Genomic DNA, 25,084 nt, shown 5'->3' with positions numbered 1-25,084 from the left:
CACAGATTTACAAATACAAGACTTAATGCAATAAGATGATTCTCTTCAACAATTAATATAAGTGAGTATATAATATATAAAACAATAACCACATTAAAGTCTTAACAATGAATGTAAATTCTTTCTGAATTTATTTTTTATTATACATTGTAGTTCTCTCTCTCCTCTTTTTTTGTAGTAGGAAATAAGATATAGGCAAATATATCTTATTTCCTACTAAAATATTCACCCATGTGAACTGCATTTTTGTTGTAAGCAGGTATAAAAATACATAAGTTTATGACCCTCGTGTAGACCTAGAATTGCACAATTATCAACATTTGTTGTACAACAACATTATAAATTTTATCACAATTCAACACTATTTTATTCAATTCAATTTAAAACTCTAAGAGTGTTTTAAATCTGAGAGTGCATGCATGTATTCACCCAAACTTTAGTTCTTATATCTTACCTAAAGAAATATGAAATTGTGTACTATATAAGTAGATTTACTATGATATTAAAGGAGTGTAAATCCTTATAATTTTATCAGTTAAAACAAACAATATGCTTGTATTATAAAATATCAAGTCATTGCATATACTTGATATTTAGGAAACTTCATTATGAATAATAAGATAACAAATCTATGTTAAAAGTCACAAACTGTTTTGTTTCAATTCATGCAAGGTTTACTTGAAACAGTACTTAAATTAACAGAAGAAAGTAATATTCAATCTTCTCAAAGTTAAAAAATAGATGAACAAAAACACATTTTTCCTACTGTCATGAATTCTTCATTATCTTCCAAAACTTTCATGTTTTCGTACTTGGAAGCCAAATGATACATGGAATGACACTTAGTAAAGCATTTCAGCAAAAAATAAAGAAAATAAAATCCAGTCTCAAGAAAAAAAAAAAAAAAAGCAAGCCTGCCTCATTATATACCTTTTAATTGTTACACACAGACACCAGAGCAGTTTCCCTTCTGTATACTCCTTAACACAATTCCTTCTTTGTTATTTAAATGAGGAAAAGCCAGATTTAAAATCACAAAAGTATTATTTACAAAATCTCTGAGGAACAGAAGGGCAAAGAAGGAAGACACATTTGGAGCATGCCATTACATCAATCTTTTTTGCTATGTTACCTGTAATACCTTTCGAACATTTTTATATGGAGTAAGAACATTTTTTATAAATAAAACTATTCCATTTCTGCATCACACAGAATTCAAATTTTTGAAGGGAAGTATGGAACAACAACAAAGTCCTTTAAGCAGTATTTCATCAGAAGTTAAATCCATGGTAATGTAAACATCAATTGCATATGCAAATTTAATTTTTATACAAAACCATAAAAAATTATTAATGAGAAAGTCTAATATATATCATTTAAATGAACAATGCAATTAGTAGTAAAACAGAAGGTAGTAACAAAAAATATGTAAGAGTAAAGAGTTAAAAACTGATGGTGAGCAATTTAGAATGCTTTGTTTCTGTTCATTAAATGTCAGGCAGTGAATTATCAGTGTATTAGTTTCTTTGAACTAATAGTAACCCCCTACTAGAATTTTATAAATTCAAACAGTTAGTTATCAGGCTTAAACAAGAGTTAACAAGTCATACTTTGTGATCAAGAATAGTGTATCTTTGCATTTTGGCTTGTACTATCAGAAGGAACACCGAAGGGTAGATAAACTGTTTCACTGAATGCATCTGAAAAGTATCTTTTTTCATCTTTTTTTTTTTTTTTTTTTTTGCTTTACCCATGCTTGGTGTATTGTGCATGTCCAAGATTTCAATCTTATTTACAGTACTTCAATATTGTGCTTGGTGCAACACATTTTAATGAGCCACATCTTCAAGTGAATCTGGAAATTCGTCCAAGATATGTGAAACAAAACTTGAAACATCAGTAGCAGTCTGGGTTGCATTGTTTGAGATAAATGGATGATTTAATAAGAAAGCATAATTTGGCCTCTTCTTATAATCTTTCTGGAGACTGCAAAAGCAAATGTATCTTATTAAATTAATTGTAATAAGAAACACTGTAAAATCATGAAAGCGTTACAATTTCAGGTGTACAAATCTTATTTTACAATTATTTATTGGATAAACTATTAAACAATTAAATTAACAAAATTAAAACTGATTTAAGTGAAGATAAAATCCAATAAATTCTGAGATTTAAATGAAAACACAGACAAATTGAAAAATTAACTAATGATAAAAGGAAAATTAATTAAATAAAGAAAATTAATTTTATTTTCATCTATTTTATTTATTTTTCTCTCTTCTAAAATTTAGAAATAAATAAAACAATTTCATTTGTTTTATTTATTTTTATTCTAATTTATTATAAGCAGCATGTAGTGGATTATGCATTAATGCAGTCACAATGTTTGTGATGTTAATTTTCTTAATTTTCCTTTTATCATAATTATTAATTTTCCAATTTATTTTACATGTTTTAGCAATAAATCAGCTCGTACACCAACCAAAAACATTAAAACTGTGATAAAATCCTTGCGATAAAATACACTAAAATAAACCGGATTAAAAGCAATAAAAATTTAAATTATAAGGCATACATATATTTCATGCCTGACAGAGGCCGAATGCAAAGAGAAAGGTTAAAATGAAAGAGGTTAACTTACAGAGGTTGAGTTGGTATGCAACTGAGGAGACAGGTCTGTACTGCAGTAGAGTCACAAAAAAGTTTCAAATAAGTCTGATTTAAAGTATTTAAGGTATATGCTAGTGATCCCATGTGTAAGAAATATTCCTTTCTATACTGGGATGTGCTACTTCATATGTTTATACATTCATAATTTTAATTTAAATGCGACTATTTTCTATAAATTACAGTTTAAAATTTCTGACATGTGGGGTAGCTGGCGTATTTTAATTTTAATTCTGATTACTTCTTTAACTTACTGTTTCTGATTTCTCACCCTGGGTTGCTAGCGTATACCATAAATACTTTAGATCAGGCTTATTTGAAACATTTCGTGACTCTCCACTGCAGTACAGACCTCTCACTCCTCAGTCGTATACCAACTCAACCTCTGTATGTTATCCTTTTTCATTTTAACCTTTCTCTTTGCATTCTGCTTCTGTCGGGTAAACCATGAAATATACTATTTTCTCCTTATAATTTAAATTTAAATCCTTATCTTTTATACTGGCTTTTCAAATTTGCCATTTGCTGCATATATTTCATGTCAGAAACAGGCCTTACTTCTTGCTGTTTTTTACCTTTGATTTCAGCATCTGGTCCTTGAAGAAGGCATTGAAATCATAGGATACGCAGCATTAAGTACTTCTTATTGCCTTCTTTCCCTTCCTTGTTCTCCATAGTTACAATTTCAGCTCCATTAGCCCTTACCTTTATCTATTCCATTCCCTTCCTCTCTGCCTACAAACTTGTGTATTCATTATGATCATTGAGTTCTTTCTGCTTAATTTTGGCAGTGTCCCTGGTCAATAAACCATTAATTATTAATAATATATACTGTTACATTCTTCGTAAAATTCTTATAAATTGTGTGTGTGTGTATATTATTTTATCTCATATATATAGTAAAGAATAATGGTATTAAGAAGCTAATTAATATAGGGGGGAAGTGCCTGTACAAAAAAGATAATAATAGTAATATAGCTTATGGATCAGACACTGCATTAGCAAAACGTACCCTACAGCCATAATGTGTATATATATAATATTGTAAGTAGAACATGTAGATTAGATTTAATTGGTTTAAGTCTAATGAAAATATGGTATACACTGGGAGCGATATATGGAATGAAAAAGAGGAAGAAATGGACTGGAGATTAGAATAAGAAGTGAAAAAGCGACTAAAATGGAATAACATTGTGGTGTGTCTCACAATTTCAGTGTCATCATCAGAAGTCATCCACCAAAATTATGAAAACGACAGTTTTTTTTCATAATTTCGGTGGATGACTTCTGATGATGACACTGAAATTGTGAGACACACCACAATGTTATTCCATTTTAGTCGCTTTTTCACTTCTTATTTTTCTTCCTCTTTTTCATTCCATATATCGCTCCCAGTGTATACCATATTTTCATTAGACTTAAACCAATTAAATCTAATCTATGTGTTCTACTTACAATATTATATATATATATAATTAGTATGCTTAATAGGTTAGATTTTAGCTTATAGTTTATTGAATACTTATGTGCAACGTTAATGTCATTGTAATTATGCCAATTGGACATTATACGTGCCTGTATATATATATATATGTGAGTGTATGTGTTTTATTTCCCCTTTTTTTTTATAATGGCCCTTTGTGACATAAGTATTATTCTGCTTCCGAATCTGGTAATTAAGTTAGCCCAACTGGGTTAACTTACTCCAGCATGGCCTATACATATTAATTTTATGAAGTATATTATTTTGTGATAATGAATTTTCGTTACCTTCAGCTAATATATTGTTTAATTCAATACTAATTTTAAACATCAATACATTTACTTACATAATTTTATAATATTATAATATAGTACATTCCATCACATGGCCGTCAATCCCCTACTTCTTCGGGGGCTTTGAGTGGATTGACAGCCCATCTGATGTAATGTCTCACACCTACCCATTTCTGTTGTCCCTATACCAGTTTTGCCTTTTTATTATATTAATTTAACTTTCAATTTTACATATTTTTATTTTAGTTTAATTTTTATGATCATTCTCTACAGCAAACTGTGATAGGGGACACAAAGCCCAACGGGTAAGTATCAGATATTGTGAAGGCTCTTACCTACTGTGACTGTCCTGAGCAAGTTGCAGTTTAGAAAGGGGCTTATTTCCCGCCTTCTAATTGTTATATAGGTAGCGAAGCATTTTACTGCGCAGTTGCACTTACTTTATACTGTTGTCGTGTTGGTGCATTAGCCTCAGGCCCCAATATCCTATGCTAATATCTGCTGTGTGTGTGGGGGGGGGGGGTTTATTTGGTTGTTGGTTTTCTGTTGATTCCCTATGAAATTTGCCTACAATGGGATTTAAGTTTGTCTTATCAAATTGTATTTACATATATTTTTACAGTTATTTGTACATTTGTTTTTGCCTTACCTTGGATTGCACCGGTAATGCTTTTCTAAGACATAACAACGTGTATATGTCCTATGGTATGGCTACATACATATATACTACAGCCTCTTACTTATTTTTATTACTTTTATCTTGTTTTTACCGGGGGGGGGGGATTTTTGCCGAGGGTTGTAGTGCGGTCAGACGACACGCCTCGTCTGAGTGCAAAAAACCATATAAACATGGGGAATTTATTAAATGCTATATGGTATTTTCAGATTATTTTCTATGAATGTATGTGGGTCGTTCTAATATTTGCGTGTATGGCTGTTTTTATATGATACCTACTGTATTGAGTGGGTATTTTATTTATGTTGAGAGTTTTAATGAGTTTTTGAACGGCTATCTTTACGCTGTTTATGTTGTTGCATATTTTTAACAACCTGTTTGTTTGATTTCTGATTGTATTTCCGTGTATGTGTTTTGCTATATTGCTCTCCCAGTGGGTGAGTTTTATTGTATTGAAGTTAAAGTGGTCCCTCTTATCGTAGTGATGCATATATATTTCTTTATGGCTGATGGCGATTTCCCTATCTAAGTAGACTGCTTGCTGGTTGTTATCCGGGTTTGTTTGTTCAATGGTTAGATCTGTTGGGCAAATATACTGTGCTACTGTTCCAAAATTGTCATGGTTGATCACAAGTACGTCTTCAATAAATCTGTAAAATGTAATATTGTCTGTGATGCTGCTTTCATAGTGGTGCAGGTAAAGGTTAGCTATGGAGCATGAACTGCTAGAACCCATAGCTATCCCCCTACATTACATGTATATATTATCTCCCATTAGTACATAGTTGCCATTGACACAGAGTTTGATGAGGTCATTCCAATATTGTTTGCTGAATTTTATGATGATGTTATATTTTTGGTAGTATAGCAGGAGTACTTCTATTAAATTTCCGTGTGCTATACTTGTAAAGAGGTTTTTGAAGTCGAATGTGTATATACTTTTTATTGCTTTGTTTTTTGATATAGTCCAAATATTTTTTGTTGTCATTGATAATTCTGGTGTTTTTTATTTCATTAGTAATGTGTTTTAATTTATCTTCCATTATCTTACCGGAATACTTTATATAGCTATTTTTGCCTGATGTAATAAATCTTTTACCTGTTGGCACTTTGTGATATTTTGGTATCCAATATATGTAAGGGTATTGCACCCTGTCTACTTTTATTTTTAGTTTTTTTATGCGTAGCCAAGATTTTTTCCCTGATGCTGTTTGTTTTGATGTCTATAAGTTTGTATGTGTCATTGTGATTTAGTTCTTCTCTGATAGCTTCTATGTAGTATTTTTTACATATAATGCTGAAGTTATTATTTGCTTTGTCTGTGCTTGTGATCACAAATTTGTTTTGTATCTCTTTTATTTTGCTGTTGATGTTTCTTAGTTTAATTTGTTTATCTTTTTTTGTAGTGCTATGTTTTCTTTGAAACTATTTAATGTTTTCAGTGGTGATGTTTATCCAGTTTTAGAATGATTCTATAGGTTCGTTGTGTTTGTATGCGGCTTTTAATGCAAATTGTAATAGATCTGTGTATACTGATTTTTGTATGTTTATTAAATTGATTGGGGTGTTTGGTCTGAATTTTGTGCCCTTTTTCATGGTCTCTCTAAGTGCGTTATCTTCGATAATATTGAGGTTGCCTGTGATTATATGGTTGTATTGTGTATTAATGAAATCTTTATATTTACTTTCTTGGCAGTAACACAGTTGATCTTCTTCATTCATCTTATCTATTGTGTTTTTGTAGGGAGAGCAATATAGCAAAACACATACACGGAAATACAATCAGAAATCAAACAAACAGGTTGTTAAAAATATGCATCAACATAAATAGCGTAAAGATAGCCATTCAAAAACTCATTAAAACTCTCAACATAAATAAAATACCCGCCCAATACAGTAGGTATCATATAAAAGCAGCCATACACGCAAATATTAGAACGTACCACCCTAATGTCGACCCACATATTCATAGAAAATAATCTAAAAATACCATATAGCATTTAATAAATTCCCCATGTTTATATGGTTTTTTGCGCTCAGACGAGGCTCGTTGTCTGACCGCACTACAACTCTCAGCAAAAAATCCCCCCCCCCCAGGTAAAAACAAGATAAAAGTAATAGAAAATATCATCTAGTAAGAGGCTGTATATATGTATATAGCCATACCATAGAACATATACACGCTGTTATGCCTTAGAAACGCATTACCGGTGCAGTCCAAGGTAAGGCAAAAACAAATGTACAAATAACTAAAAATATATGTAAATACAATTTGATAAGACAAACTTAAATCCCATTGTAGGCAAATTTCATAGGGTATCAACAGAAAACCAACAACCAAATAACCCCCCCCACACACACAGCAGATATTAGCATAGGATATTGGGGCCTGAGGCTAATGCACCAACACGACAACAGTATAAAGTAAGTGCAACTGCGCAGTAAAATGCTTCGCTACCTACATAACAATTAGAAGGCGGGAAATAAACCCCTTTCTAAACTGCAACTTGCTCAGGACAGTCACAGTAGGTAAGAGCCTTCACAATATCGGATACTTACCCGTTGGGCTTTGTGTCCCTTATCACAGTTTGCTGTAGAGAACAATCATAAAATAAGTAAATGAGATATTAAAATGTAAATTTGAAAATATTAAATTTAAAATGTAAATTTAAAAAAAATTAATTTAAAATGTAAAATTGGAAATAAATTTAAAATGTAAAATTGAAGATGAAAATTAAAAATTGAAAATTTAAATGTAAAATTGAAAGTTAAATTAATATAACAAAAAGGCAAAACTGGTATAGGGACAACAGAAACGAGTAGGTATGAGACATTACATCAGATGGGCTGTCAATCTATTCAAAGCCCCTGAAAGAAGTAGGGGATTGATGGCCACATGATGGAATGTACTATATTATAATATTACAAAATATGTAAGTAAATGTATTGATGTTTAAAATTAGTAATGAATTAAACAATATATTAGTTGAAGGTAATAAAAATTAATTATCACAAACTAATATACTTCATAAAATTAATATGTATAGGCCGGATTAAGTTAACCTAGTTGGGCTAACTTGATTACCAGATTCGGAAGCATAATAATACTAAGTCAAAGGGCCATTATAAAAAAAAAGGGGAAATAAAACACATACAGATATATATATATATATATATATATATATATATATATATATATATAATATTATGGATAATATAAAGAAAATAAATCCAACAATAATACATAATACCATCAGGGACCTAAGACAACGCAAAAAAAATAATTATTATCGCTTTTTACCGACAATCTAGATGACGTCAACTGGGGCCAACCACCCAGAATGAAGGCAAAAAACGACAAGGTTCTCTGTTTCTGTGATGATCAATATATGCTAAGTAATTTAAATCTAAACCAAATATAAACCGGTATAGGCCGAAAATAAATCGAATATAAATAAATCGAAAGATGATAATAAAATTTAGAAATATTAGAATCAAAGGTAAGAAATATAAGTAAAATATAAATGTAAGCATATATTAATCATCATTGACCCGACAGAGAACGTAATTTAATGATTAAAATAAGATTACATATATAATACATACTACATATTGACCGTATCTAGGACATAATGTAATAGTCGTCAAAATAATGTGGTGCCCCCTATGTGATGGATACAGTAAAAATAAATAATTAAATTAAATTAACGCATAGACAAACATGCAGATAGTAAGAAGAAAAACTAAAGGAGTAGGAATAATAGAACCTGAACTGCACAAAGGCGAAAAATAGTGGTATAGATAAGAAATAGTTTCTCCTACGTCCTCGGATTGCCCTAATAATTTCGGAGAAATAAAAATAAAGAGTGTAGGACAGTTTAAAGACATTACAAGATATAAGTTGTGGCTCGGGTATGCCCGGGATCACAAACCCGTTCCTATAGTAGGACCCTGAGCTGAATTTGCATGTTATCTCAGCGTGAATTTAAGTAAATTTAACTATATATTAACTATATATTTAAAAAAAAAAAAAAAAACGACACACTGTAATTTGCAAGCCGGTGGGTACAAGTTTTCTACGCCGTAAGACACCAAGAATGCAAAGTGTATCCTATTTACATATATACATGGCACTAAACATATTTGTTTTCTGAACCTATTGTTTTAATATAATTTTCAATATAATCGTTATATTTAGTGCCATGTATATATGTAAATAGGATACACTTTGCATTCTTGGTGTCTTACGGCGTAGAAAACTTTACCCACCGGCTTGCAAATTACAGTGTATCGTTTTTTTTTTTTTTTTTTTTTTTTTAAATATATAGTTAATATATAGTTAAATTTACTTAAATTCACGCTGAGATAACATGCAAATTCAGCTCAGGGTCCTACTATAGGAACGGGTTTGCGATCCCGGGCATACCCGAGCCACAACTTATATCTTGTAATGTCTTTAAACTGTCCTACACTCTTTATTTTTATTTCTCCGAAATTATTAGGGCAATCCGAGGACGTAGGAGAAACTATTTCTTATCTATACCACTATTTTTCGCCTTTGTGGAGTTCAGGTTCTATTATTCCTACTCCTTTAGTTTTTCTTCTTACTATCTGCATGTTTCTCTATGCGTTAATTTAATTTAATTATTTATTTTTACCGTATCCATCACATAGGGGGCACCACATATTATTTTGACGACTATTACATTATGTCCTAGATACGGTCAATATGTAGTATGTATTATATATTTAATCTTATTTTAATCATTAAATTACGTTCTCTGTCGGGTCAATGATGATTAATATATGCTTACATTTATATTTTACTTATATTTCTTACCTTTGATTCTAATATTTCTAAATTTTATTATCATCTTTCGATTTATTTATATTCGATTTATTTTCGGCCTATACCGGTTTATATTTGGTTTAGATTTAAATTACTTAGCATATATTGATCATCACAGAAACAGAGAACCTTGTCGTTTTTTGCCTTCATTCTGGGTGGTTGGCCCCAGTTGATGTCATCTAGATTGTCTTTAAAAAGCGATAATAATTATTTTTTTTTGCGTTGTCTTAGGTCCCTAATGGTATTATTGTTGGATTTATTTTCTTTATATTATCCGTAATATTATAGACATTATGGGTGCATTGCATGATTGCTTGCAACTGCATTGACTCATAAATATTATTTACATATTAGTTACAGTTACTTTCGTTTTAACTTTCTTTATTTTTTATCAATAATTATAATTATATATATATACCCACACGTTTAATTGTAGATTGTTACCGATTATTGGTGTTTTTCATATAAGTATTAGTGTTCATACAAATTTGTAATCAAGTTATCATAGTTTGGTTATCTTCATTCCATATGGCCTATACATTTTGAGTTAAGATAAAAAGTATAATGCTAAATGATAATGATTTTTCATAACATTTTACTAATGAAAACATTTTATCTGTAGCAAGATAATTATTAAATCTTAATTTCTGTATAAATTTATATAATAATACTAAATCTTAAAGACTGTACAAATTTATATAATAATATAACGTATTGCATTACACCACGTGGCCGTCAATCCCCCTACTTCATCGGGGACTTTGAGTGGATTGACAGCCCTTTTCGACGTAATGCCTCATACTTACTCGTTTCTGTCTGTACCTATACCAGTTTTGCTATTTTAGTTTATATTTTCAGGTTCATTTTCTTAAAATTTTTTTTTTTAAATTTAAATATTATTTATTTTCCTAATTTCTTCTATTTTTAGGTTAATTTTCTTAATTTTTTTAATTAATACTTAATTTTTATTTATTTAAATATTACTAGTTTATTTTTTATCGATCTCTTCAGCAAACTGTGATAAGGTACGCAAAGCCCAACGGGTAAGTATTCTATATTGTAATACTACTACTTACATAGTGTTGTACTCCGGTGGAAGCCGTTGAGTAAAAAGGGGGTTTTCCCGCCTTCTATTTGTTTTTATGGGTAGCTATTATTACAGCGCAGTCGCACTAACTAATTACTCTGTGTGCTGATAGCGCATTGGTCTATGTCCCTGATTTTCATGTCAATGCATTCTATGGAGGGGCGCCTCCGTAGCCAGGTGGGAAGGAGCAGCAGTGCGTAGCACACGCTTCTTGATTAGACCGGGGTTCGAGCCCGCCACCACCAAATACGGAGGATGCGGAAAGGTCAGGAAATGACCACCACATATCCTGGAGCAATATGGCCTCAGTTGCTAATGCTCCTAAAAAAAAAAAAAAAAAAAACCAAATAAAAAATAAATTCTATGGAGGTTTGTTGTTGGATGGATGAATTTTTAAACTTTATATAGGTTGTGTTAACATGTGGATTAAATCTTATTTACATGTGTATTTACATTATTTTTTACGGGTTTTTTTTTTTTTTTTATATGTGTGTTTTTATGCATAAAAGCCTTACCATGGAACTGTGGTGTGTATATATATATATATATATATATATATATATAAGATAAAAGTTATAAATCTACTGAAAATTGCGAAAATGGAGGCTTAAATTACACAAAATGCTAAAACTAACAAGAGACGGATAGCAGAAATAGGAGATATTGAAGATGTGAGAAAGAATGTGAATATCTTATATGATATAATGAATTAAATAAAATTATAGGCTGAATTGGATAGCCAATTAGAGAGAAGGGAACTGTAAAGTAAAAATGATTAGATTAATATATAGAGCAAGCATGAGATAAGGGTGGGATACTTTGCTTATAAGTCCAGGAAAGGGGGGGAGAAAAATTATAAAATTAAAATGTGATGGTCTGACCAATCTCATCTGTCAGACCAGACTGCCACATGACACAGCAACAAAGGAACTGGATGCAAAAAATAATTTTGACATTATATACGTATTATGTTATTTTTTTTGGAAAAGCTTTTGAGACTATTACACAAAAAAGACTGCTGCACAAACTGGAGCAGTATTGCATTAAGACAAATTACTGCTATGGATAAAGGGAGCATTCAGTAGGAGAAGACAGAATTGTTAACAATGGGCACTGTTTTTCTTGGATAAATGTTATTAGTGGAGTCCCACAAGGTTCAGTGCAGGGGAATTGTTTTCAGTATTTATTAATGATACTGATGAACATATATATGGCATAAAGTTTGCAGGGTGTCAAAAAACTTAGATTACAGTGGCTTCCAATTTGACAATGCTGATAATTTCAAGTTTTACAGTAACGTCCAAAACTTTGAATACAAATAACTTTTGAGAGAGAGAGAGAGAGAGAGAGAGCACATTTTCCACAGAGTCTAAACACTAGAAACTATTAAACATAAATCTTACTGGGTAACGTAGCTCACTATTGTAGTTGCCACTTCAAAACAATGTTTGAAAACAATACTATTAATACTCACTTGGCAATCAGCACAGACAATACTGTTATCCATTTAAGGGAAATGAGAGACACATCACACCTTGAATGAAGGTGCACAGTGATGGCTGTCATGCCACAAGAATGCTGCACTGCCAGCAATGCTCTTTGATTCACAAATAGAAAATTTACATTATGCCAATTGAAAGAAGATAGAATGTACTCAATTACAGCACAATTTTCAAATTGTGCATAAAAAATACTTGTAATAACAAAGTTCTCATTATAACAGCCTTTAAATGTACCAGTTGTGAAATTTGACTTTTAAACTTACCACTGATTAATAAAGTCCTCAAAATCCTCTGAAAAATTTCCTGGAGGTAGACGAGGAGGATCATCTTTGACAACTTGTTTCAGTTGCTCAAATGGAGTACCCCATGTCGGATAAGGAAAATTTCCAGTTGCTAATTCAAACTAAAATGAAGGGTTGAAAATGGATATTAATCACATGTTTTAAATTTTTTAATAAAACTATTTGGGAAATATTTCAAGGGGAAGAAGGGAAAGGAAGAAAAAAAAAAAAAAAGACTTGGTCTGCATAAGCAACAAATGAAAAGCTCACTATACTATAAGGGAAGATATGAATCAGAATATACTTCATCATTCACAGCTTAAGAAATTTTAATAAGATCAGACAAACTCAATAAATATCCATTTATGTTCTCTGCTATCTGCAATTTTTTCAAAAATTGCTGCAATGTAACTTACAATCACATTAAGTTTCTTTTCTCTCTTCCTACTTGGCCATCAGAGGAGGAACAGACAATAACTTTTGTACATTTTTTCTACTTAAATCGGTTTAATATCTGAATTGTAGCTTAAAACATCTATTTTAGCATTATTATAAAAAATGCCACAACAGATGCTTCTAAGAAACCTTTCCACAGTTTTGGAATACCATCAAACCTCTCAAATCTGGTATCTTTAGGACCTGAGCTCACCACCTTGTAATTTTTCAGTTTCAGGTGTTCACATTATCATTATACATTATATATATATATATAATATATATATACAGTGTGAGATCCTATATTTGCAATTCTGAAATTTGGAAGTTCTGACAAAATCTTTTCTTTTTTTTTTTAAAAATACAATTATGTGATGCCATTCTAGTGTTACTTCATACACCTGTCTATCCAAACATTTCCTGACAATCATTTTCTCGTGAAATTTTAAAGGCTACAATGCTCATTCAATAAAGGTTTTGTTTTTATTTAACATCCCACTCATTCTCCCCTCATCCTTGATGACTTCTGGTAACATACTGTGTTGGATTATGGCGACAGTTCTTTGCATCATAAATGGTTTACCGTCCACATGTTATGGCCATGTTCCACACGGCAAATTTTTGCAACCTGTTGCACTCATCAGTAACAGCAAAGTGATATGAACAATTTTTACCATCGGCATAAAGGAAGCTTTCAACTTCTGTTCCTTTCTACAGCATATATACCCCTTTGGGTAGTTTAAAAATTTCCCAAACCTATATGTAACTTTTTAATTAATTTGAATTTGGGTTGTTTTATGTACAAAAAGTCAGCTGCACTTTCCCGTGACCAATTTTGGCAAAGAATTTCAACCAATTACCAAAGAGGATAGCTAGTTATTAAAAAGGAATAATAATATATAAAATACACAAAATTAAAGGGAGAGTGAAAAGCAAGCAAACAAACAAACAAAAATAGCAGAATTTATTGGATAATCCATGTATTTTTTATTCCTTAATGCAGAGATGTCAAACTCATTTGGGCCGCAGGCCATTTTTCATATTAGTGTACCTCACGCGGGCAGCACACGACCTACAAGCCTTGCCATTGCTAAGCCTAAAGACACTTTGTAATTGCTCAGTTGTTGCTTGTTGCTGATTGATACTCACAGCTCAGAATGCACTAATAACTAATTGAAAGAAAATAAAAGTCTGAATAAACACAGAACGAATAATGAAAGCAAGTTTATTCCAGATAATACAATATTTCAATGGGGGAATATACAAGAACTACCTGACTTAGGTAACGGTTGCGTTCCGCGGAACGCTATGTAAATCAGATTTTATGTAAGTCGGAATTTCCCCCATGCTTGTGCAGCACTCGCAACTGTGCTCGCCGAATTGATTGAATCAAAAAAGAAATGTTTGATGAACATGTAAATAGATTATTGTATTTATTCAATTTTTTTTATCTCATGTGCAGAAAAATTACAAAAGCATGCAATTTAAAAAAATTTCAAAATTATAAAATTACAAAAAAAGAGAGGAGATAGGCATAATGTCAGTAAGTTTTACCTCTCGAACATTGTTTCCGGAATCGATGTCTTCAGCTGATAAGTACGACGCTGCTGAGGTTGGGGGCTGTGAAGATTTAGAAGGGGTCGGCCGTTCAACCTTATGAAAGAACATATTAATGGATGACTGGATGGTTGCTTTTTTCTTTTCATCATAGATTTCTTTGTAGCAAGCAAGCATATCATTCACCCCTCTGTTAACTTTTAAAAATCGTTCACTGTCAGGATCTATCTTCTCAAACCTCGCTATTCCCACCTCTCTGGTGATGAAGCATCTTGGTTCCTCATGAGCTTCATCTGCATTTTCTTCTTTCACTATCGCTGCCTGCAAGTCAATAAGTTCTTCATTAGATAATTCCTTCTCTTCTTCCGCTATTAACTACTCCACATCTTTGGCATCAACCTCCAACTGAAGTAGATCTGCAACCTTTACAATCTTACCTGTAACCTCTTCATATGGTTCATCTTTTTCAAGTCCTTCGAAGCCTTTTACATGCCATGGGCATATTTTCTTTCATTCGCCATTTAAAAAACTTTTAGTAACTTCTGCCCAAGTCTTATTAATGTTTAAGATGGTGTGATAAATATTGTAAGATTTCCAAAAGTATCTTAATTTAAAATTTTTCTCACCGTCTACTGCAGACAATGCCCGAGCAAATATGCGTAAATAGTATGCTTTTAAATTCGAAATGACACCCTTATCCATAGGTTGGATGAGTGAAGTCGTGTGTGGCGGTAGAAATAGGACTCCCACTTTCGAATTGAAATCATCTAGATGTGTAGGATGTCCAGGAGCATTATCTAATAGAAGCAAAATCTTGAAAGTAACGTCATTGTCTTTACAATATTTTTCAACCTTGAGAATGAAGCAGCATTTAAACCAATCCTCAAAGAGAGATATTGTTATCTATGCTCTCTGGTACAATCGGAAATGCACGGGTAGGGTGGCTTTATTGATGCCCTTAAATGTACGAGGATTTCCAGAATGGTACACAAGCAGTAGTTTTAATCTGTAATCTCCTCTCATAGGGCCACACTTGCTTGGGGCATTAGCCCCAAGCAAGAGTGTGGCCCTATCTTTTGACGCCTCGAAACCTGGCATTGTATTTTCCTCTTTGGCAATGTATGTTTGATCTGGCATTTTTTTCCAATAGAGCAGCCTTGTCAACATTAAAAATTTACTCAGCAGAATAGCCGTCTTCATCAATAATTTTTCCAACACATCAAAAAATTTCTTTGCAGCTGAAGAATCGGCACCGATGACTTCACAGCTTACTTTAACATTGTGGAAACCAGCACGATGCCTGAACCTATCAAACCACCTGTTGCTAACCACAAACTTGGGTTGGGGTTCCCCATACTTATCCTTAATATCTTTATAAATACTTGTTGCTTTTGCTTGAATGGTCATTAGACTCAGGGGCACTCACTTCTGAATCTGATTTTCCATCCATATTATTAACAGCTGTTCCATCTTCGATATAGTGTACTGTCCTTTAACACTGTTGAAGCAGCGAGACCTAATCCCCTTGCAATAGATGACAAACTTTGTTCTGCTTCTTAATTAATCATCTTCATTTCTAAATCAATTTTGTTTCGTTTCCTGGCACTACTACCACTTGTGCTTTTCATTGGTTGCTTTCCCTTCATCATTGTAATACATAAAAAGAATGAAGAGAAGTTTCTGAAAATTTGTTTTTTATGTGATTGAAGATTTCAGTGAAGGGAACATATTTTCACCATAATAGCATAAAAAAACTTAACAATTAGTTATCAGTATTATTGCAAATGCAATAAGGACGAGTTTACTACCCGTTTATAATTAGATGCACTAACAGAAAAGCCCAATAAACTGGAAAGTGCAAATTGTTTTTGTTGTTTTATGGTCATGACCTCCAGAAATGTGCTTTAGAAAAATATCACAAAGACATTCAAAATTGATTCTTATAACGGGAACATGATAACGATGAAAGTGTAATTTCCATTATAAACATGCCCCTTTAGAGAAATAAATAGCTTAGTTATATAGCGAAATTTTCAACTTCCAAGGACTTGGAACGAATTACAAAAAAAAAAAAAACAATGTGTTATTGGGTTCACATTATGATATTTTCACGATACTCCATTTATTCCTACAGGATGCAAAATACATTTTCACAATTTTTTTAAGTTTGCACCGGCCGGAAAAAGCTTATGTAAAGTCGAATATTAATTAAGCCAGGGAGTTCCTGTACATGAAATTAGGTAATCCAGGCCGCCTTTTTGCCTGACACTTGACTCCGTTTGCTTGTAACTAGCTTCGCAAGATTTGGAGTCAAATATTAAGAAGACTCAGCCTTCATATATGAAAGAAAGATTGGCATCGGCTAGCCTTGATCTGTGGGCTGTTTTGTTAGCTTTCATATGCGAAAACAGTTGTTCACATAAATATGTGCTCCCAAAGTAAGACAGAATTTGTGTGAAACTTTCTTATCTCTGGGTATTTTTGTCCTAAATATGAATAGATTTTTGGGATCGCAACTTCTTGGTATTTCTCTTTTAAAATGAGTCATTCTGAAGATCAATTAGTTCCATTTATATGGAAATGGGAGCTCTCTCGACATTACAAGAAAAAGGACCAGTGAAAAGAGAAAAATCTTGGAACTCCTTGAAATATTTAAAGTACCTATCAAATTAGTCTTTAATTTTTTATATTCTGTCAATATTTTAAAAAGGTATAACTTCGATTTTTTAACTGTCCACACAGAAAATTAAGTCAGAGTAAGTCAAAATACTTTTAATTGATTTTGCCACACAACTTTTTTTGAAAACTAGCCAGTGCATTATGCATGTTTATTATAAACTGATCTTTCCCTTGTAGTTTGATGATGTTTAGCTCATTTAGGTGATGACCTAAATGAGCCAGATCTTGTACCCAAGACTGATCCTTCAGACGATCCCAGGAACAGTATTATTTCTTCCAAAACTTAAAAAAAAAAAAAAGTCTTTAGTACGTTGTTGTGGCAAGACAACCAATGAACCTGTGTAGTACGGCAGCCCTTCAAATTCACTTTCCAAGTCCTTAAGAAGGAGAGCAAAATGGTGGTAATTCGGTCCTCTGGACCGGATGAAGTTTATGGTTTTGGCCACAGTCTTGAGCACATAGTCCATTTTCAGTATTTTCAAACAGAACCTGCTGATGAATAATGCGGTGGAAAGATTGCAATTTTTGTTTGTCTGGATACTCATCCTTCAGTTCTGCTTCTAGTATTGATACAAATCCTTTAACTTTGCTTGTCATCGCTGGAGCGTGATCGGTAGTCACAGCCACGAGTCTCTTGAGAGGAAGCTTGTACAGTATTCCTCCAGAATGTTTCATATGGCATCAGAAATGTCTTCCCCCAGTAGTAGTTCTATGGATGGGAATCATTTCCAAAAACTCTTCAGTTACTTTCAAATTGTCATCACACAGGCTTGGAAACAGTGCAACTTGCGACATGTCTTGAATATCATTACTTTTGACAAGTAAAAAGTAAAGTACAGCCATTATCAACCCACTGCAGGATGGAAGCCTCCTCAACAATTCATGCTGAGGGAAATGGACCATAATCTGCCACACTGGTCCAGTGCGCGTTGGCAGATCGACTGTATTCAGCAGTCAGAGGCTTGAACCCCGGTCTACTCAAAGAGAGTGTGCTACTGCACTCCCGCTCCTGCCCACTCGGCTAAACTGAAAAACATTGAAACGTGGATGCTTCCTGTAGTTGTTCACACAAGTTGTCTGCTATCTACGTTATCCTTTCAGCACATTTGGAACACACATTTTTGGGACAGACATTTTCAGTTGGTTTTACACGCATTCCTTAACCACGGAGCCTTTGATGAAAGGTTTGGGATGTTTTGCCAGTAAATAGTTGATTTCATAACTGGCTTTCACTATTGATTTACTGCCTTTGTTAATTTTTGTAATTACATTTTACAGCCTATGAAGTGAGTTCTTCATATCCTTTAGTTTTCCTTCTCTTAATTTACCCTTGAAGCGGGAAAATTTTTCACCGTGAATTGTATCATAGTGTTGTTTAATATTGTACTCTTTGACAACACTGATCGATTCATTGCAAATAATACACAAAATTTTACCTTTTACCTCTGTGCAAAAGTAACTCAATTCCCGTCTTTCTTGGAATTATCTCACCTCATCAACAACCTTTTTTTCTGGTTGGCTTGGAAAGCAACATCACATCAGAATCACGTGTATATAAAAGCCACAATGCAAAACTGTTTGCTTACTGACTTTATTAAATAGAAATGGCAACACAAATATTAGCTCACTCACATTACAAAGTAACCAACTCGAACAGTATGAAAGCTGCAGTAAAACTTCAGCGCACAAAATGATTGTTTAAATAGGCAATGGAAAATTATGGAAATTGCACAATCACAGAAAGCAGTAGACAGCAGTGGAAAGAAGTAGAAATGCATTTTAGAAATGATGCCATTATTTTCCATGAAGGTGGTGTGGGCCACAAAAACACCCGCTGCAGGCAGCAACGCCAGTTTGACACCACTGCCTTAATGGTAAAAATTTTTAAATTCTCTTCTGGTGATAACTGAAAAATGCAAGACAACATCCCTATTAAATACAGTGCAATCTTGATATACCATGCCTCCTTATACTACAGATTCAGATATAATGTCAATGTGATCATTGTCTCTGAACAGGAATATGAAAAATAATGCCATTTATGGCCAACAAATTTCACATTTAGGCATTAAAAAAAAAAAAAAAAAAAAACTTCATACTTCATCGAAGTAAGGAGTTTTCTTTTTAGATGCTATTTGGAAACCAGCTAATGCAGTGGTTTCCAAATGTGGACCACTGAGCTACTGCATTCCCTTGTGCTGTATATTCTCCCAATTAGAGAAATTTTTAAAAATAACAAGACTTTCCCCTGAGTAATTACTATGGAGGTTCAGATTTTTGCTTATCTTGCCTTGATTAGATGCAATAATAATAATAATAAAAATACTGTACATCACTAATGTAGTAAATTGTATACGAGAAACTTATAAGAAGTAAAAATATTTCCTCTGAGAGGGGAAACAAAAACAAGCTACCATCTGCAATATATTCAGTTACAGATTTTTGTAAATAATGGCACAGACATCCTTTTCAAAGCTATGAATCACATGTGGAATGGCAAAACCTGCTAAAGGCTTAATGCAAAGTGTACCTTGAATCTATTAATCACGTAACAAAGGGGTACTTGTTAGACAAAAACAAAGCGTTTTTTTTCTGTGATATAATGCCAATACGTACTTCTTTCTTTTAAAGTTAAAAATTTACTTTGAAACTGTTGGTCCGATTACAGAAGGCACCACCATCCAAATCTGCTTAGCATTAGTCATACAATTTGCTTATTGAAAGAAACTTAACAATTACATCTTTCTGAAAAGAACTGGAATATTGATACATTTTATTCTTTTCTGAAAAGAACTGGAATATTGATACATTTTATTCTATAATTAAGTTTTTTTACTTTGTGGTATCAAATGGAGACAAGGTTTGTTTCTGTTTGCTATTTAAACATATTGGGAAAGAGAGTATCCACATGCTAGTCAAAGAATATCTCCAGGAAATGATAAGTTTTTAAAAAATTTTGCCATCTTATTGACCTAATTGTAATATTAAATCATACTCTATAAGTAGCTTTTTATAGTCCTAGTCACTCTTCAAAAGTACTGGAGAATTTTGGGAAATGCCTTATGGTCTCATTTAATGAAGGGAAAATCCCTACTTGCACCTCCAAGTGAGAGAAGCATTGTCCGGTGAAGAGTGGGCAATCTCTTGGATGGCTAACATAGGAGAGGACAAAGAGAAAGCCGTAGGAAACTGGCCCAAAGGCAGATGAACCAGAGATAAATGGTCAACAGCATAGAATGTGAAAGAGATTGGGACCTCACTCATTACACTCCCCATAGTAAACCATGAGTCAACACGAAGAAATAATACTTGGAACTGAAATTGGGACCTTGCAATTTTTAGACACAAAGTAAAAGGGAAGAAGTGTGTGAATATGGACCAAGTAAGATGGGGGTTAGTAATACAACATATGACGAGTAATTCTTAAACCATTCCTGGAGGAATGTCCCCGATAATACCAATCTGAAAAACAGAAGTAAACACTTAAAAATAGCAGTGTGGAATGTCAGAAGTCTCAATCAGAGTGGGAAAATAGATAATGTACTCCAAGCAACAGATTGCCTAAAAATGAACATAATGGGCCTTAGTGAAGTAAGGTGGTCAAATGTGGGGAAACTAGACAGAGAAAAACACTCGATAATATACTCAGGAGGAAACACTCTCATAAATGACACTGCAATCATTATGAAAGAAACTCCAATATCACTACTGGGATATTGGAACAATTAATGATAGGATCCTTATGATTAAACTAGCAGCAAAATCCTTAATTATAGTAATAATTCAGATATATGCCCCCACTTGTGATCACTCAGATCTAGAGGTTGAAGAATTCTACAAGAATATTCAAACAACTATTGCAGAGATAAAATCTGGAGCAGAAAAAACATCCACATGAACAGGGAAACACTGACTGGGGAAAAAGAATAAAAGAGGCCAAAGACTTATACAATTCTGTGAAGGGAACAAACTATTATTACTGAATTCAACATTCCAGCATCCAACCAGAAGACTCTATACATGGAAGAGTCCTGGAGACATTACTGGAAACCAAAATACATTTCATGATAAAAGAAAGGTTTAAAAACTCAAAGCAAGCAAAAATACAGCCAGGCCTGGCATAACGCGAGTTCGATTAACGCGATTTTCAGTTAATGCTATTTGTAAAATTATACCACTTTTCACTTTACACGATGCAAATTTCCAGTTAACGTGATTTTTTTTTTTTTATGCGATAGTTGAAAGATTTGAATTGCGTGTTAAGCTTACCGCGAGTTGTACGGTCAATAAACAAATGTTTGCCTGCTGCCCGCCTCGGTGTGTTCCATCACCCATCGGAAGAAGACGTGTTACTTGTTTGTCTCTGCTAATAAAGTCAATGCACATTTGCATAAAAATTCAAATTTTTAAATGAGTCAGATGAAAATGTTACCGCGAAGGAGATAACGGTAAAAGAATTAGATGAAATCTTTTGTATCGCAGAGAACCTGAAACAAAAGGTTTGAGGTTCTCTGCGATATTTATTTCGCCAGGGCCCAGAGAAGATTGTTGTCGGCTGTCGGAAATTGATTGATGAAAAGAGAAAGTCAACACTGTTCAAATATTTCCGCAACAGTCATTTCTTCAGTATGTATTTTATGTCAGAGATTCCCACTCTTTCTCGGTTCACGGCGCCCTTAGTGTCTCAGTAATTTTTTCAAGGCGCACCCAGACCAAAAGAAATACCTAACAGTTCCGTTTATTAAGTAGTTAGGTCCAAACAACTTAATAAGAAATGCTGAAACTGCGAACTACCTCGAGCTAGTAGTTTGCGCGGTGTCAAACATATGTCGAGTATCGCTATGTTAACCTTGAAAATTTAAAATATTCCGCGGCGCACAGTTTGGGAACCGCTGTTTTATGCAATAAACATTTAATTCCATTATTATTTTCATTATCTTTTACATTGTATACAGTTAAAAAGTTATTTAAAAGGTATTTTTAAAATTGTTTATGGACATTCCAGAAGGTCAAGGACCAATTATAATTTTTCCTATTGATTATTATATTCAATTAACGCGTTTCCGTTTTGTGCGATGCACTCGCGGGACGAATTAATTGCGTTAATCGAGGCCAGCCTGTATATGCAGGAGCAGACATAGGTTCAGATCATAACCCAATTGTAGCGAAAGCAATAATAAAACTAAAAAAAAAAAGAAAAAAGAAAATTGCAAGTGAAAAAGAAAAGGGATGTTACTTTTTCTGACAGAATCTCAGTTATCGGTTGATTCAACTACTGCTCATCTCAGATGCCCAAATTATTCGCTGTATGATTCCTTTCGCCTCAAAGGTGGTACTTGTGCACATGTTCGTTCTGATATTCCCTGTCAGAGAGTTGGCAATTTGGAATCTCCTCTCTTTGATCTTCTCTGGCTTAAAATCTCTCTACCTCATTCTGTCAAATTCATCTGTTGCCTCTACAGTTCTCCCAACTCAACTAATCACTTGGAGCTTTTTGGCTTCCTCTCTTTGCAACTTGACTTACTCCAGTCCAACTTTTCTAATAGTGAGGCAACTACCAGAATACCAGACAATCCTAACCATACAACGAACACGCTTGATCTTTTTCTCACAAACAACCCTTCCAAGTAGATGGTCGAAGTGAGTGGTCCTTTAGGCACTTTAGATCACAACTTGGTGATTGTATTTTCTCCAATGGAGCCTTTATCTAATTCTTTTTTTTTTTTTTTTTTATGAAAACCCCACACATGAAAGGTATCAAAACCTATAGTACTTAGTACCGTGCATGGGTTGAAGGAGAAGTACGGCAGGGGGATGCCGGAAACTTTGCTCCAGAGATGAAACATGGGTTTCACCACTTCAAGCCTCCAATAAGCAAAGTGGTGGTACTGCACCGGTTGATGAGAGTCATCTACCACCTGTTAATTGCTGTTCCTAGCCTAGCGTTGTTTGGCATTACAAGAATGCAAAATAGGATGCCCTGCAAGATTTCTTTTCCTTGGTTAGATTACTGTTTCAAAACTTCTGATGTCAACGTTTACTCAGATCTTGTCAGTGAAATTATTCTTGTAGGAATGGAATCCTTTATCCCACATCATCATCATCATCAGTCATTTTCAATCCACTGCAGGATGAAGGCCTCTCCAGCAACTTTCCAGTTTCTTCTGTTTTGAGCAGTGGCCATCCATTTACTACCCACACTCTTTATCCCACACTCTGCCTTAAAATCTCGTCCTTTATCTAAATCATAGTTTCCCAATAAATGTGTTAAGGCTGTTCAAGAGAAGAATGTTGCATATCGTAATTGGTTTGTTTCCAATTCTTCAGTTTCATTTTCTGCCTACACCAAAGATCACAACAATTGTAAAGCAGTTATTAATCAGTCCAAACTAGATTTTGAACAGGCTGAGAGTAGAAAACTTGCTTCTTGCCCTAATGGTAGCCGAGCATTCTGGTCTCTTGCCAAAGCTATTGGCCACAACTTTTGCCCACCTCTGTCAAAACCAGATGGTTCTGTTGTCACTTCAGCCAAGGATAAAGCTGACCTGCTAGCAACCCATTTTTCTTCCAACTCACATATTAATGATCTTGGTAAAACACCTCCCACCATTCTCAAAACGATCTATTCAATGCCTCCTATGGTCTTCTGTCAAAAGGATTTTGACAAATCTTGATGCTAAGAAAGCTCCAGCTCCACTTGTTCTCAAAACCTGTGCTCCTGAACTTTGCCGCCTTTTTTCACTTTCTTATTCCAAAGGTGTTTATCCTTCTGCTTGGAAATTTGCTCTTATCCAGCCAGTTCCTAAAAAGGGTGACAAATCCCTCCCATCCAATTATCATCCATTGCAATTACTTCTAATCTTTCTAAAGTAATGGAGAAATCAATTAACCGCCAACTCAAACTACCTAGAAATGTCCCGTGTGATCAACGATCGCCAGTATGGATTCCATTAGTGTCGATACTGGTGATCTGGCTTATTTTACTCATTTATGGACAAATTCAACGGAAAAGTTCCATGAAACACAAGCAGTTGCTCTTGACATCCCAAAGGCTTTTGATCGTGTTTGGCATAAAGGTCTTCTAAACAAGCTTCCATCTTATGGTTTGTCAACTGTCTTTTGTGATTGGTTATCCAGTTTTCTCTCTGACCACTCACTGAGGGTGATCGTAGATGGCTCTGTCTTCTAACTTCTTCAACAATGCTGGTGTCCTCCAAGGTTCAGTTCTTTTCCCCACTCTTTTTCTCTTGTATATTAATGATCTTCTTCCACTGACCAGAAATCCTATCCGTAGTTTTGCTGATGATAGCACATTGCGTTCCACTTTCTAGTTTGAGAAACCTTACCCTGCTCAATCAGTTTCAACTTCTCGAATATCCCTACCAATTCCTTAAATGCTGATCTCCAGTGGTGCAATGATGTTGTTGTTGTTATTATTTGGTTTTTAGGAGCATTGGCAACTAAGGCCATATTGCTCCAGGGATATGCAGTGGTCATTAAATGTTGTCCCTAAATAGAAGCCCATGGGCTTCTTAACAGAAACAGGTTTATTTTGAAATAATATTTATTTGATTA

The 25,084-nt window shown here is 33.6% G+C and overlaps 1 protein-coding gene across 3 annotated transcripts in view; it reads right to left on the bottom strand.

Moving 5' to 3' along the window:
* Positions 1-1,463: 1,463 nt before the first annotated feature.
* lic (dual specificity mitogen-activated protein kinase kinase lic) overlaps positions 1,464-25,084 on the bottom strand; it is a 120,275-nt gene continuing 96,654 nt past the window's right edge. For all 3 annotated transcript variants that reach the window (XM_090380540.1, XM_090380539.1, XM_090380541.1), the window contains exons 9-10: positions 12,821-12,960; positions 1,464-1,986 (exon numbers count right to left, since the gene is read on the bottom strand). In XM_090380540.1, coding sequence (XP_090236666.1) covers positions 1,830-1,986; positions 12,821-12,960 — 297 coding nt within the window. In that variant the 3' untranslated portion in view covers positions 1,464-1,829. The remainder of the gene's footprint in view (positions 1,987-12,820; positions 12,961-25,084) is intronic.

Source organism: Mastigoproctus giganteus, chromosome 8 (genome assembly GCF_048544385.1).
Source record: "Mastigoproctus giganteus isolate SK-2022 chromosome 8, ASM4854438v1, whole genome shotgun sequence".
Taxonomy (NCBI): domain Eukaryota; kingdom Metazoa; phylum Arthropoda; class Arachnida; order Uropygi; family Thelyphonidae; genus Mastigoproctus; species Mastigoproctus giganteus.
The sequence above is the reverse complement of the archived record's forward strand: the minus strand, read 5'-3'. Positions and strand labels throughout refer to the sequence as shown.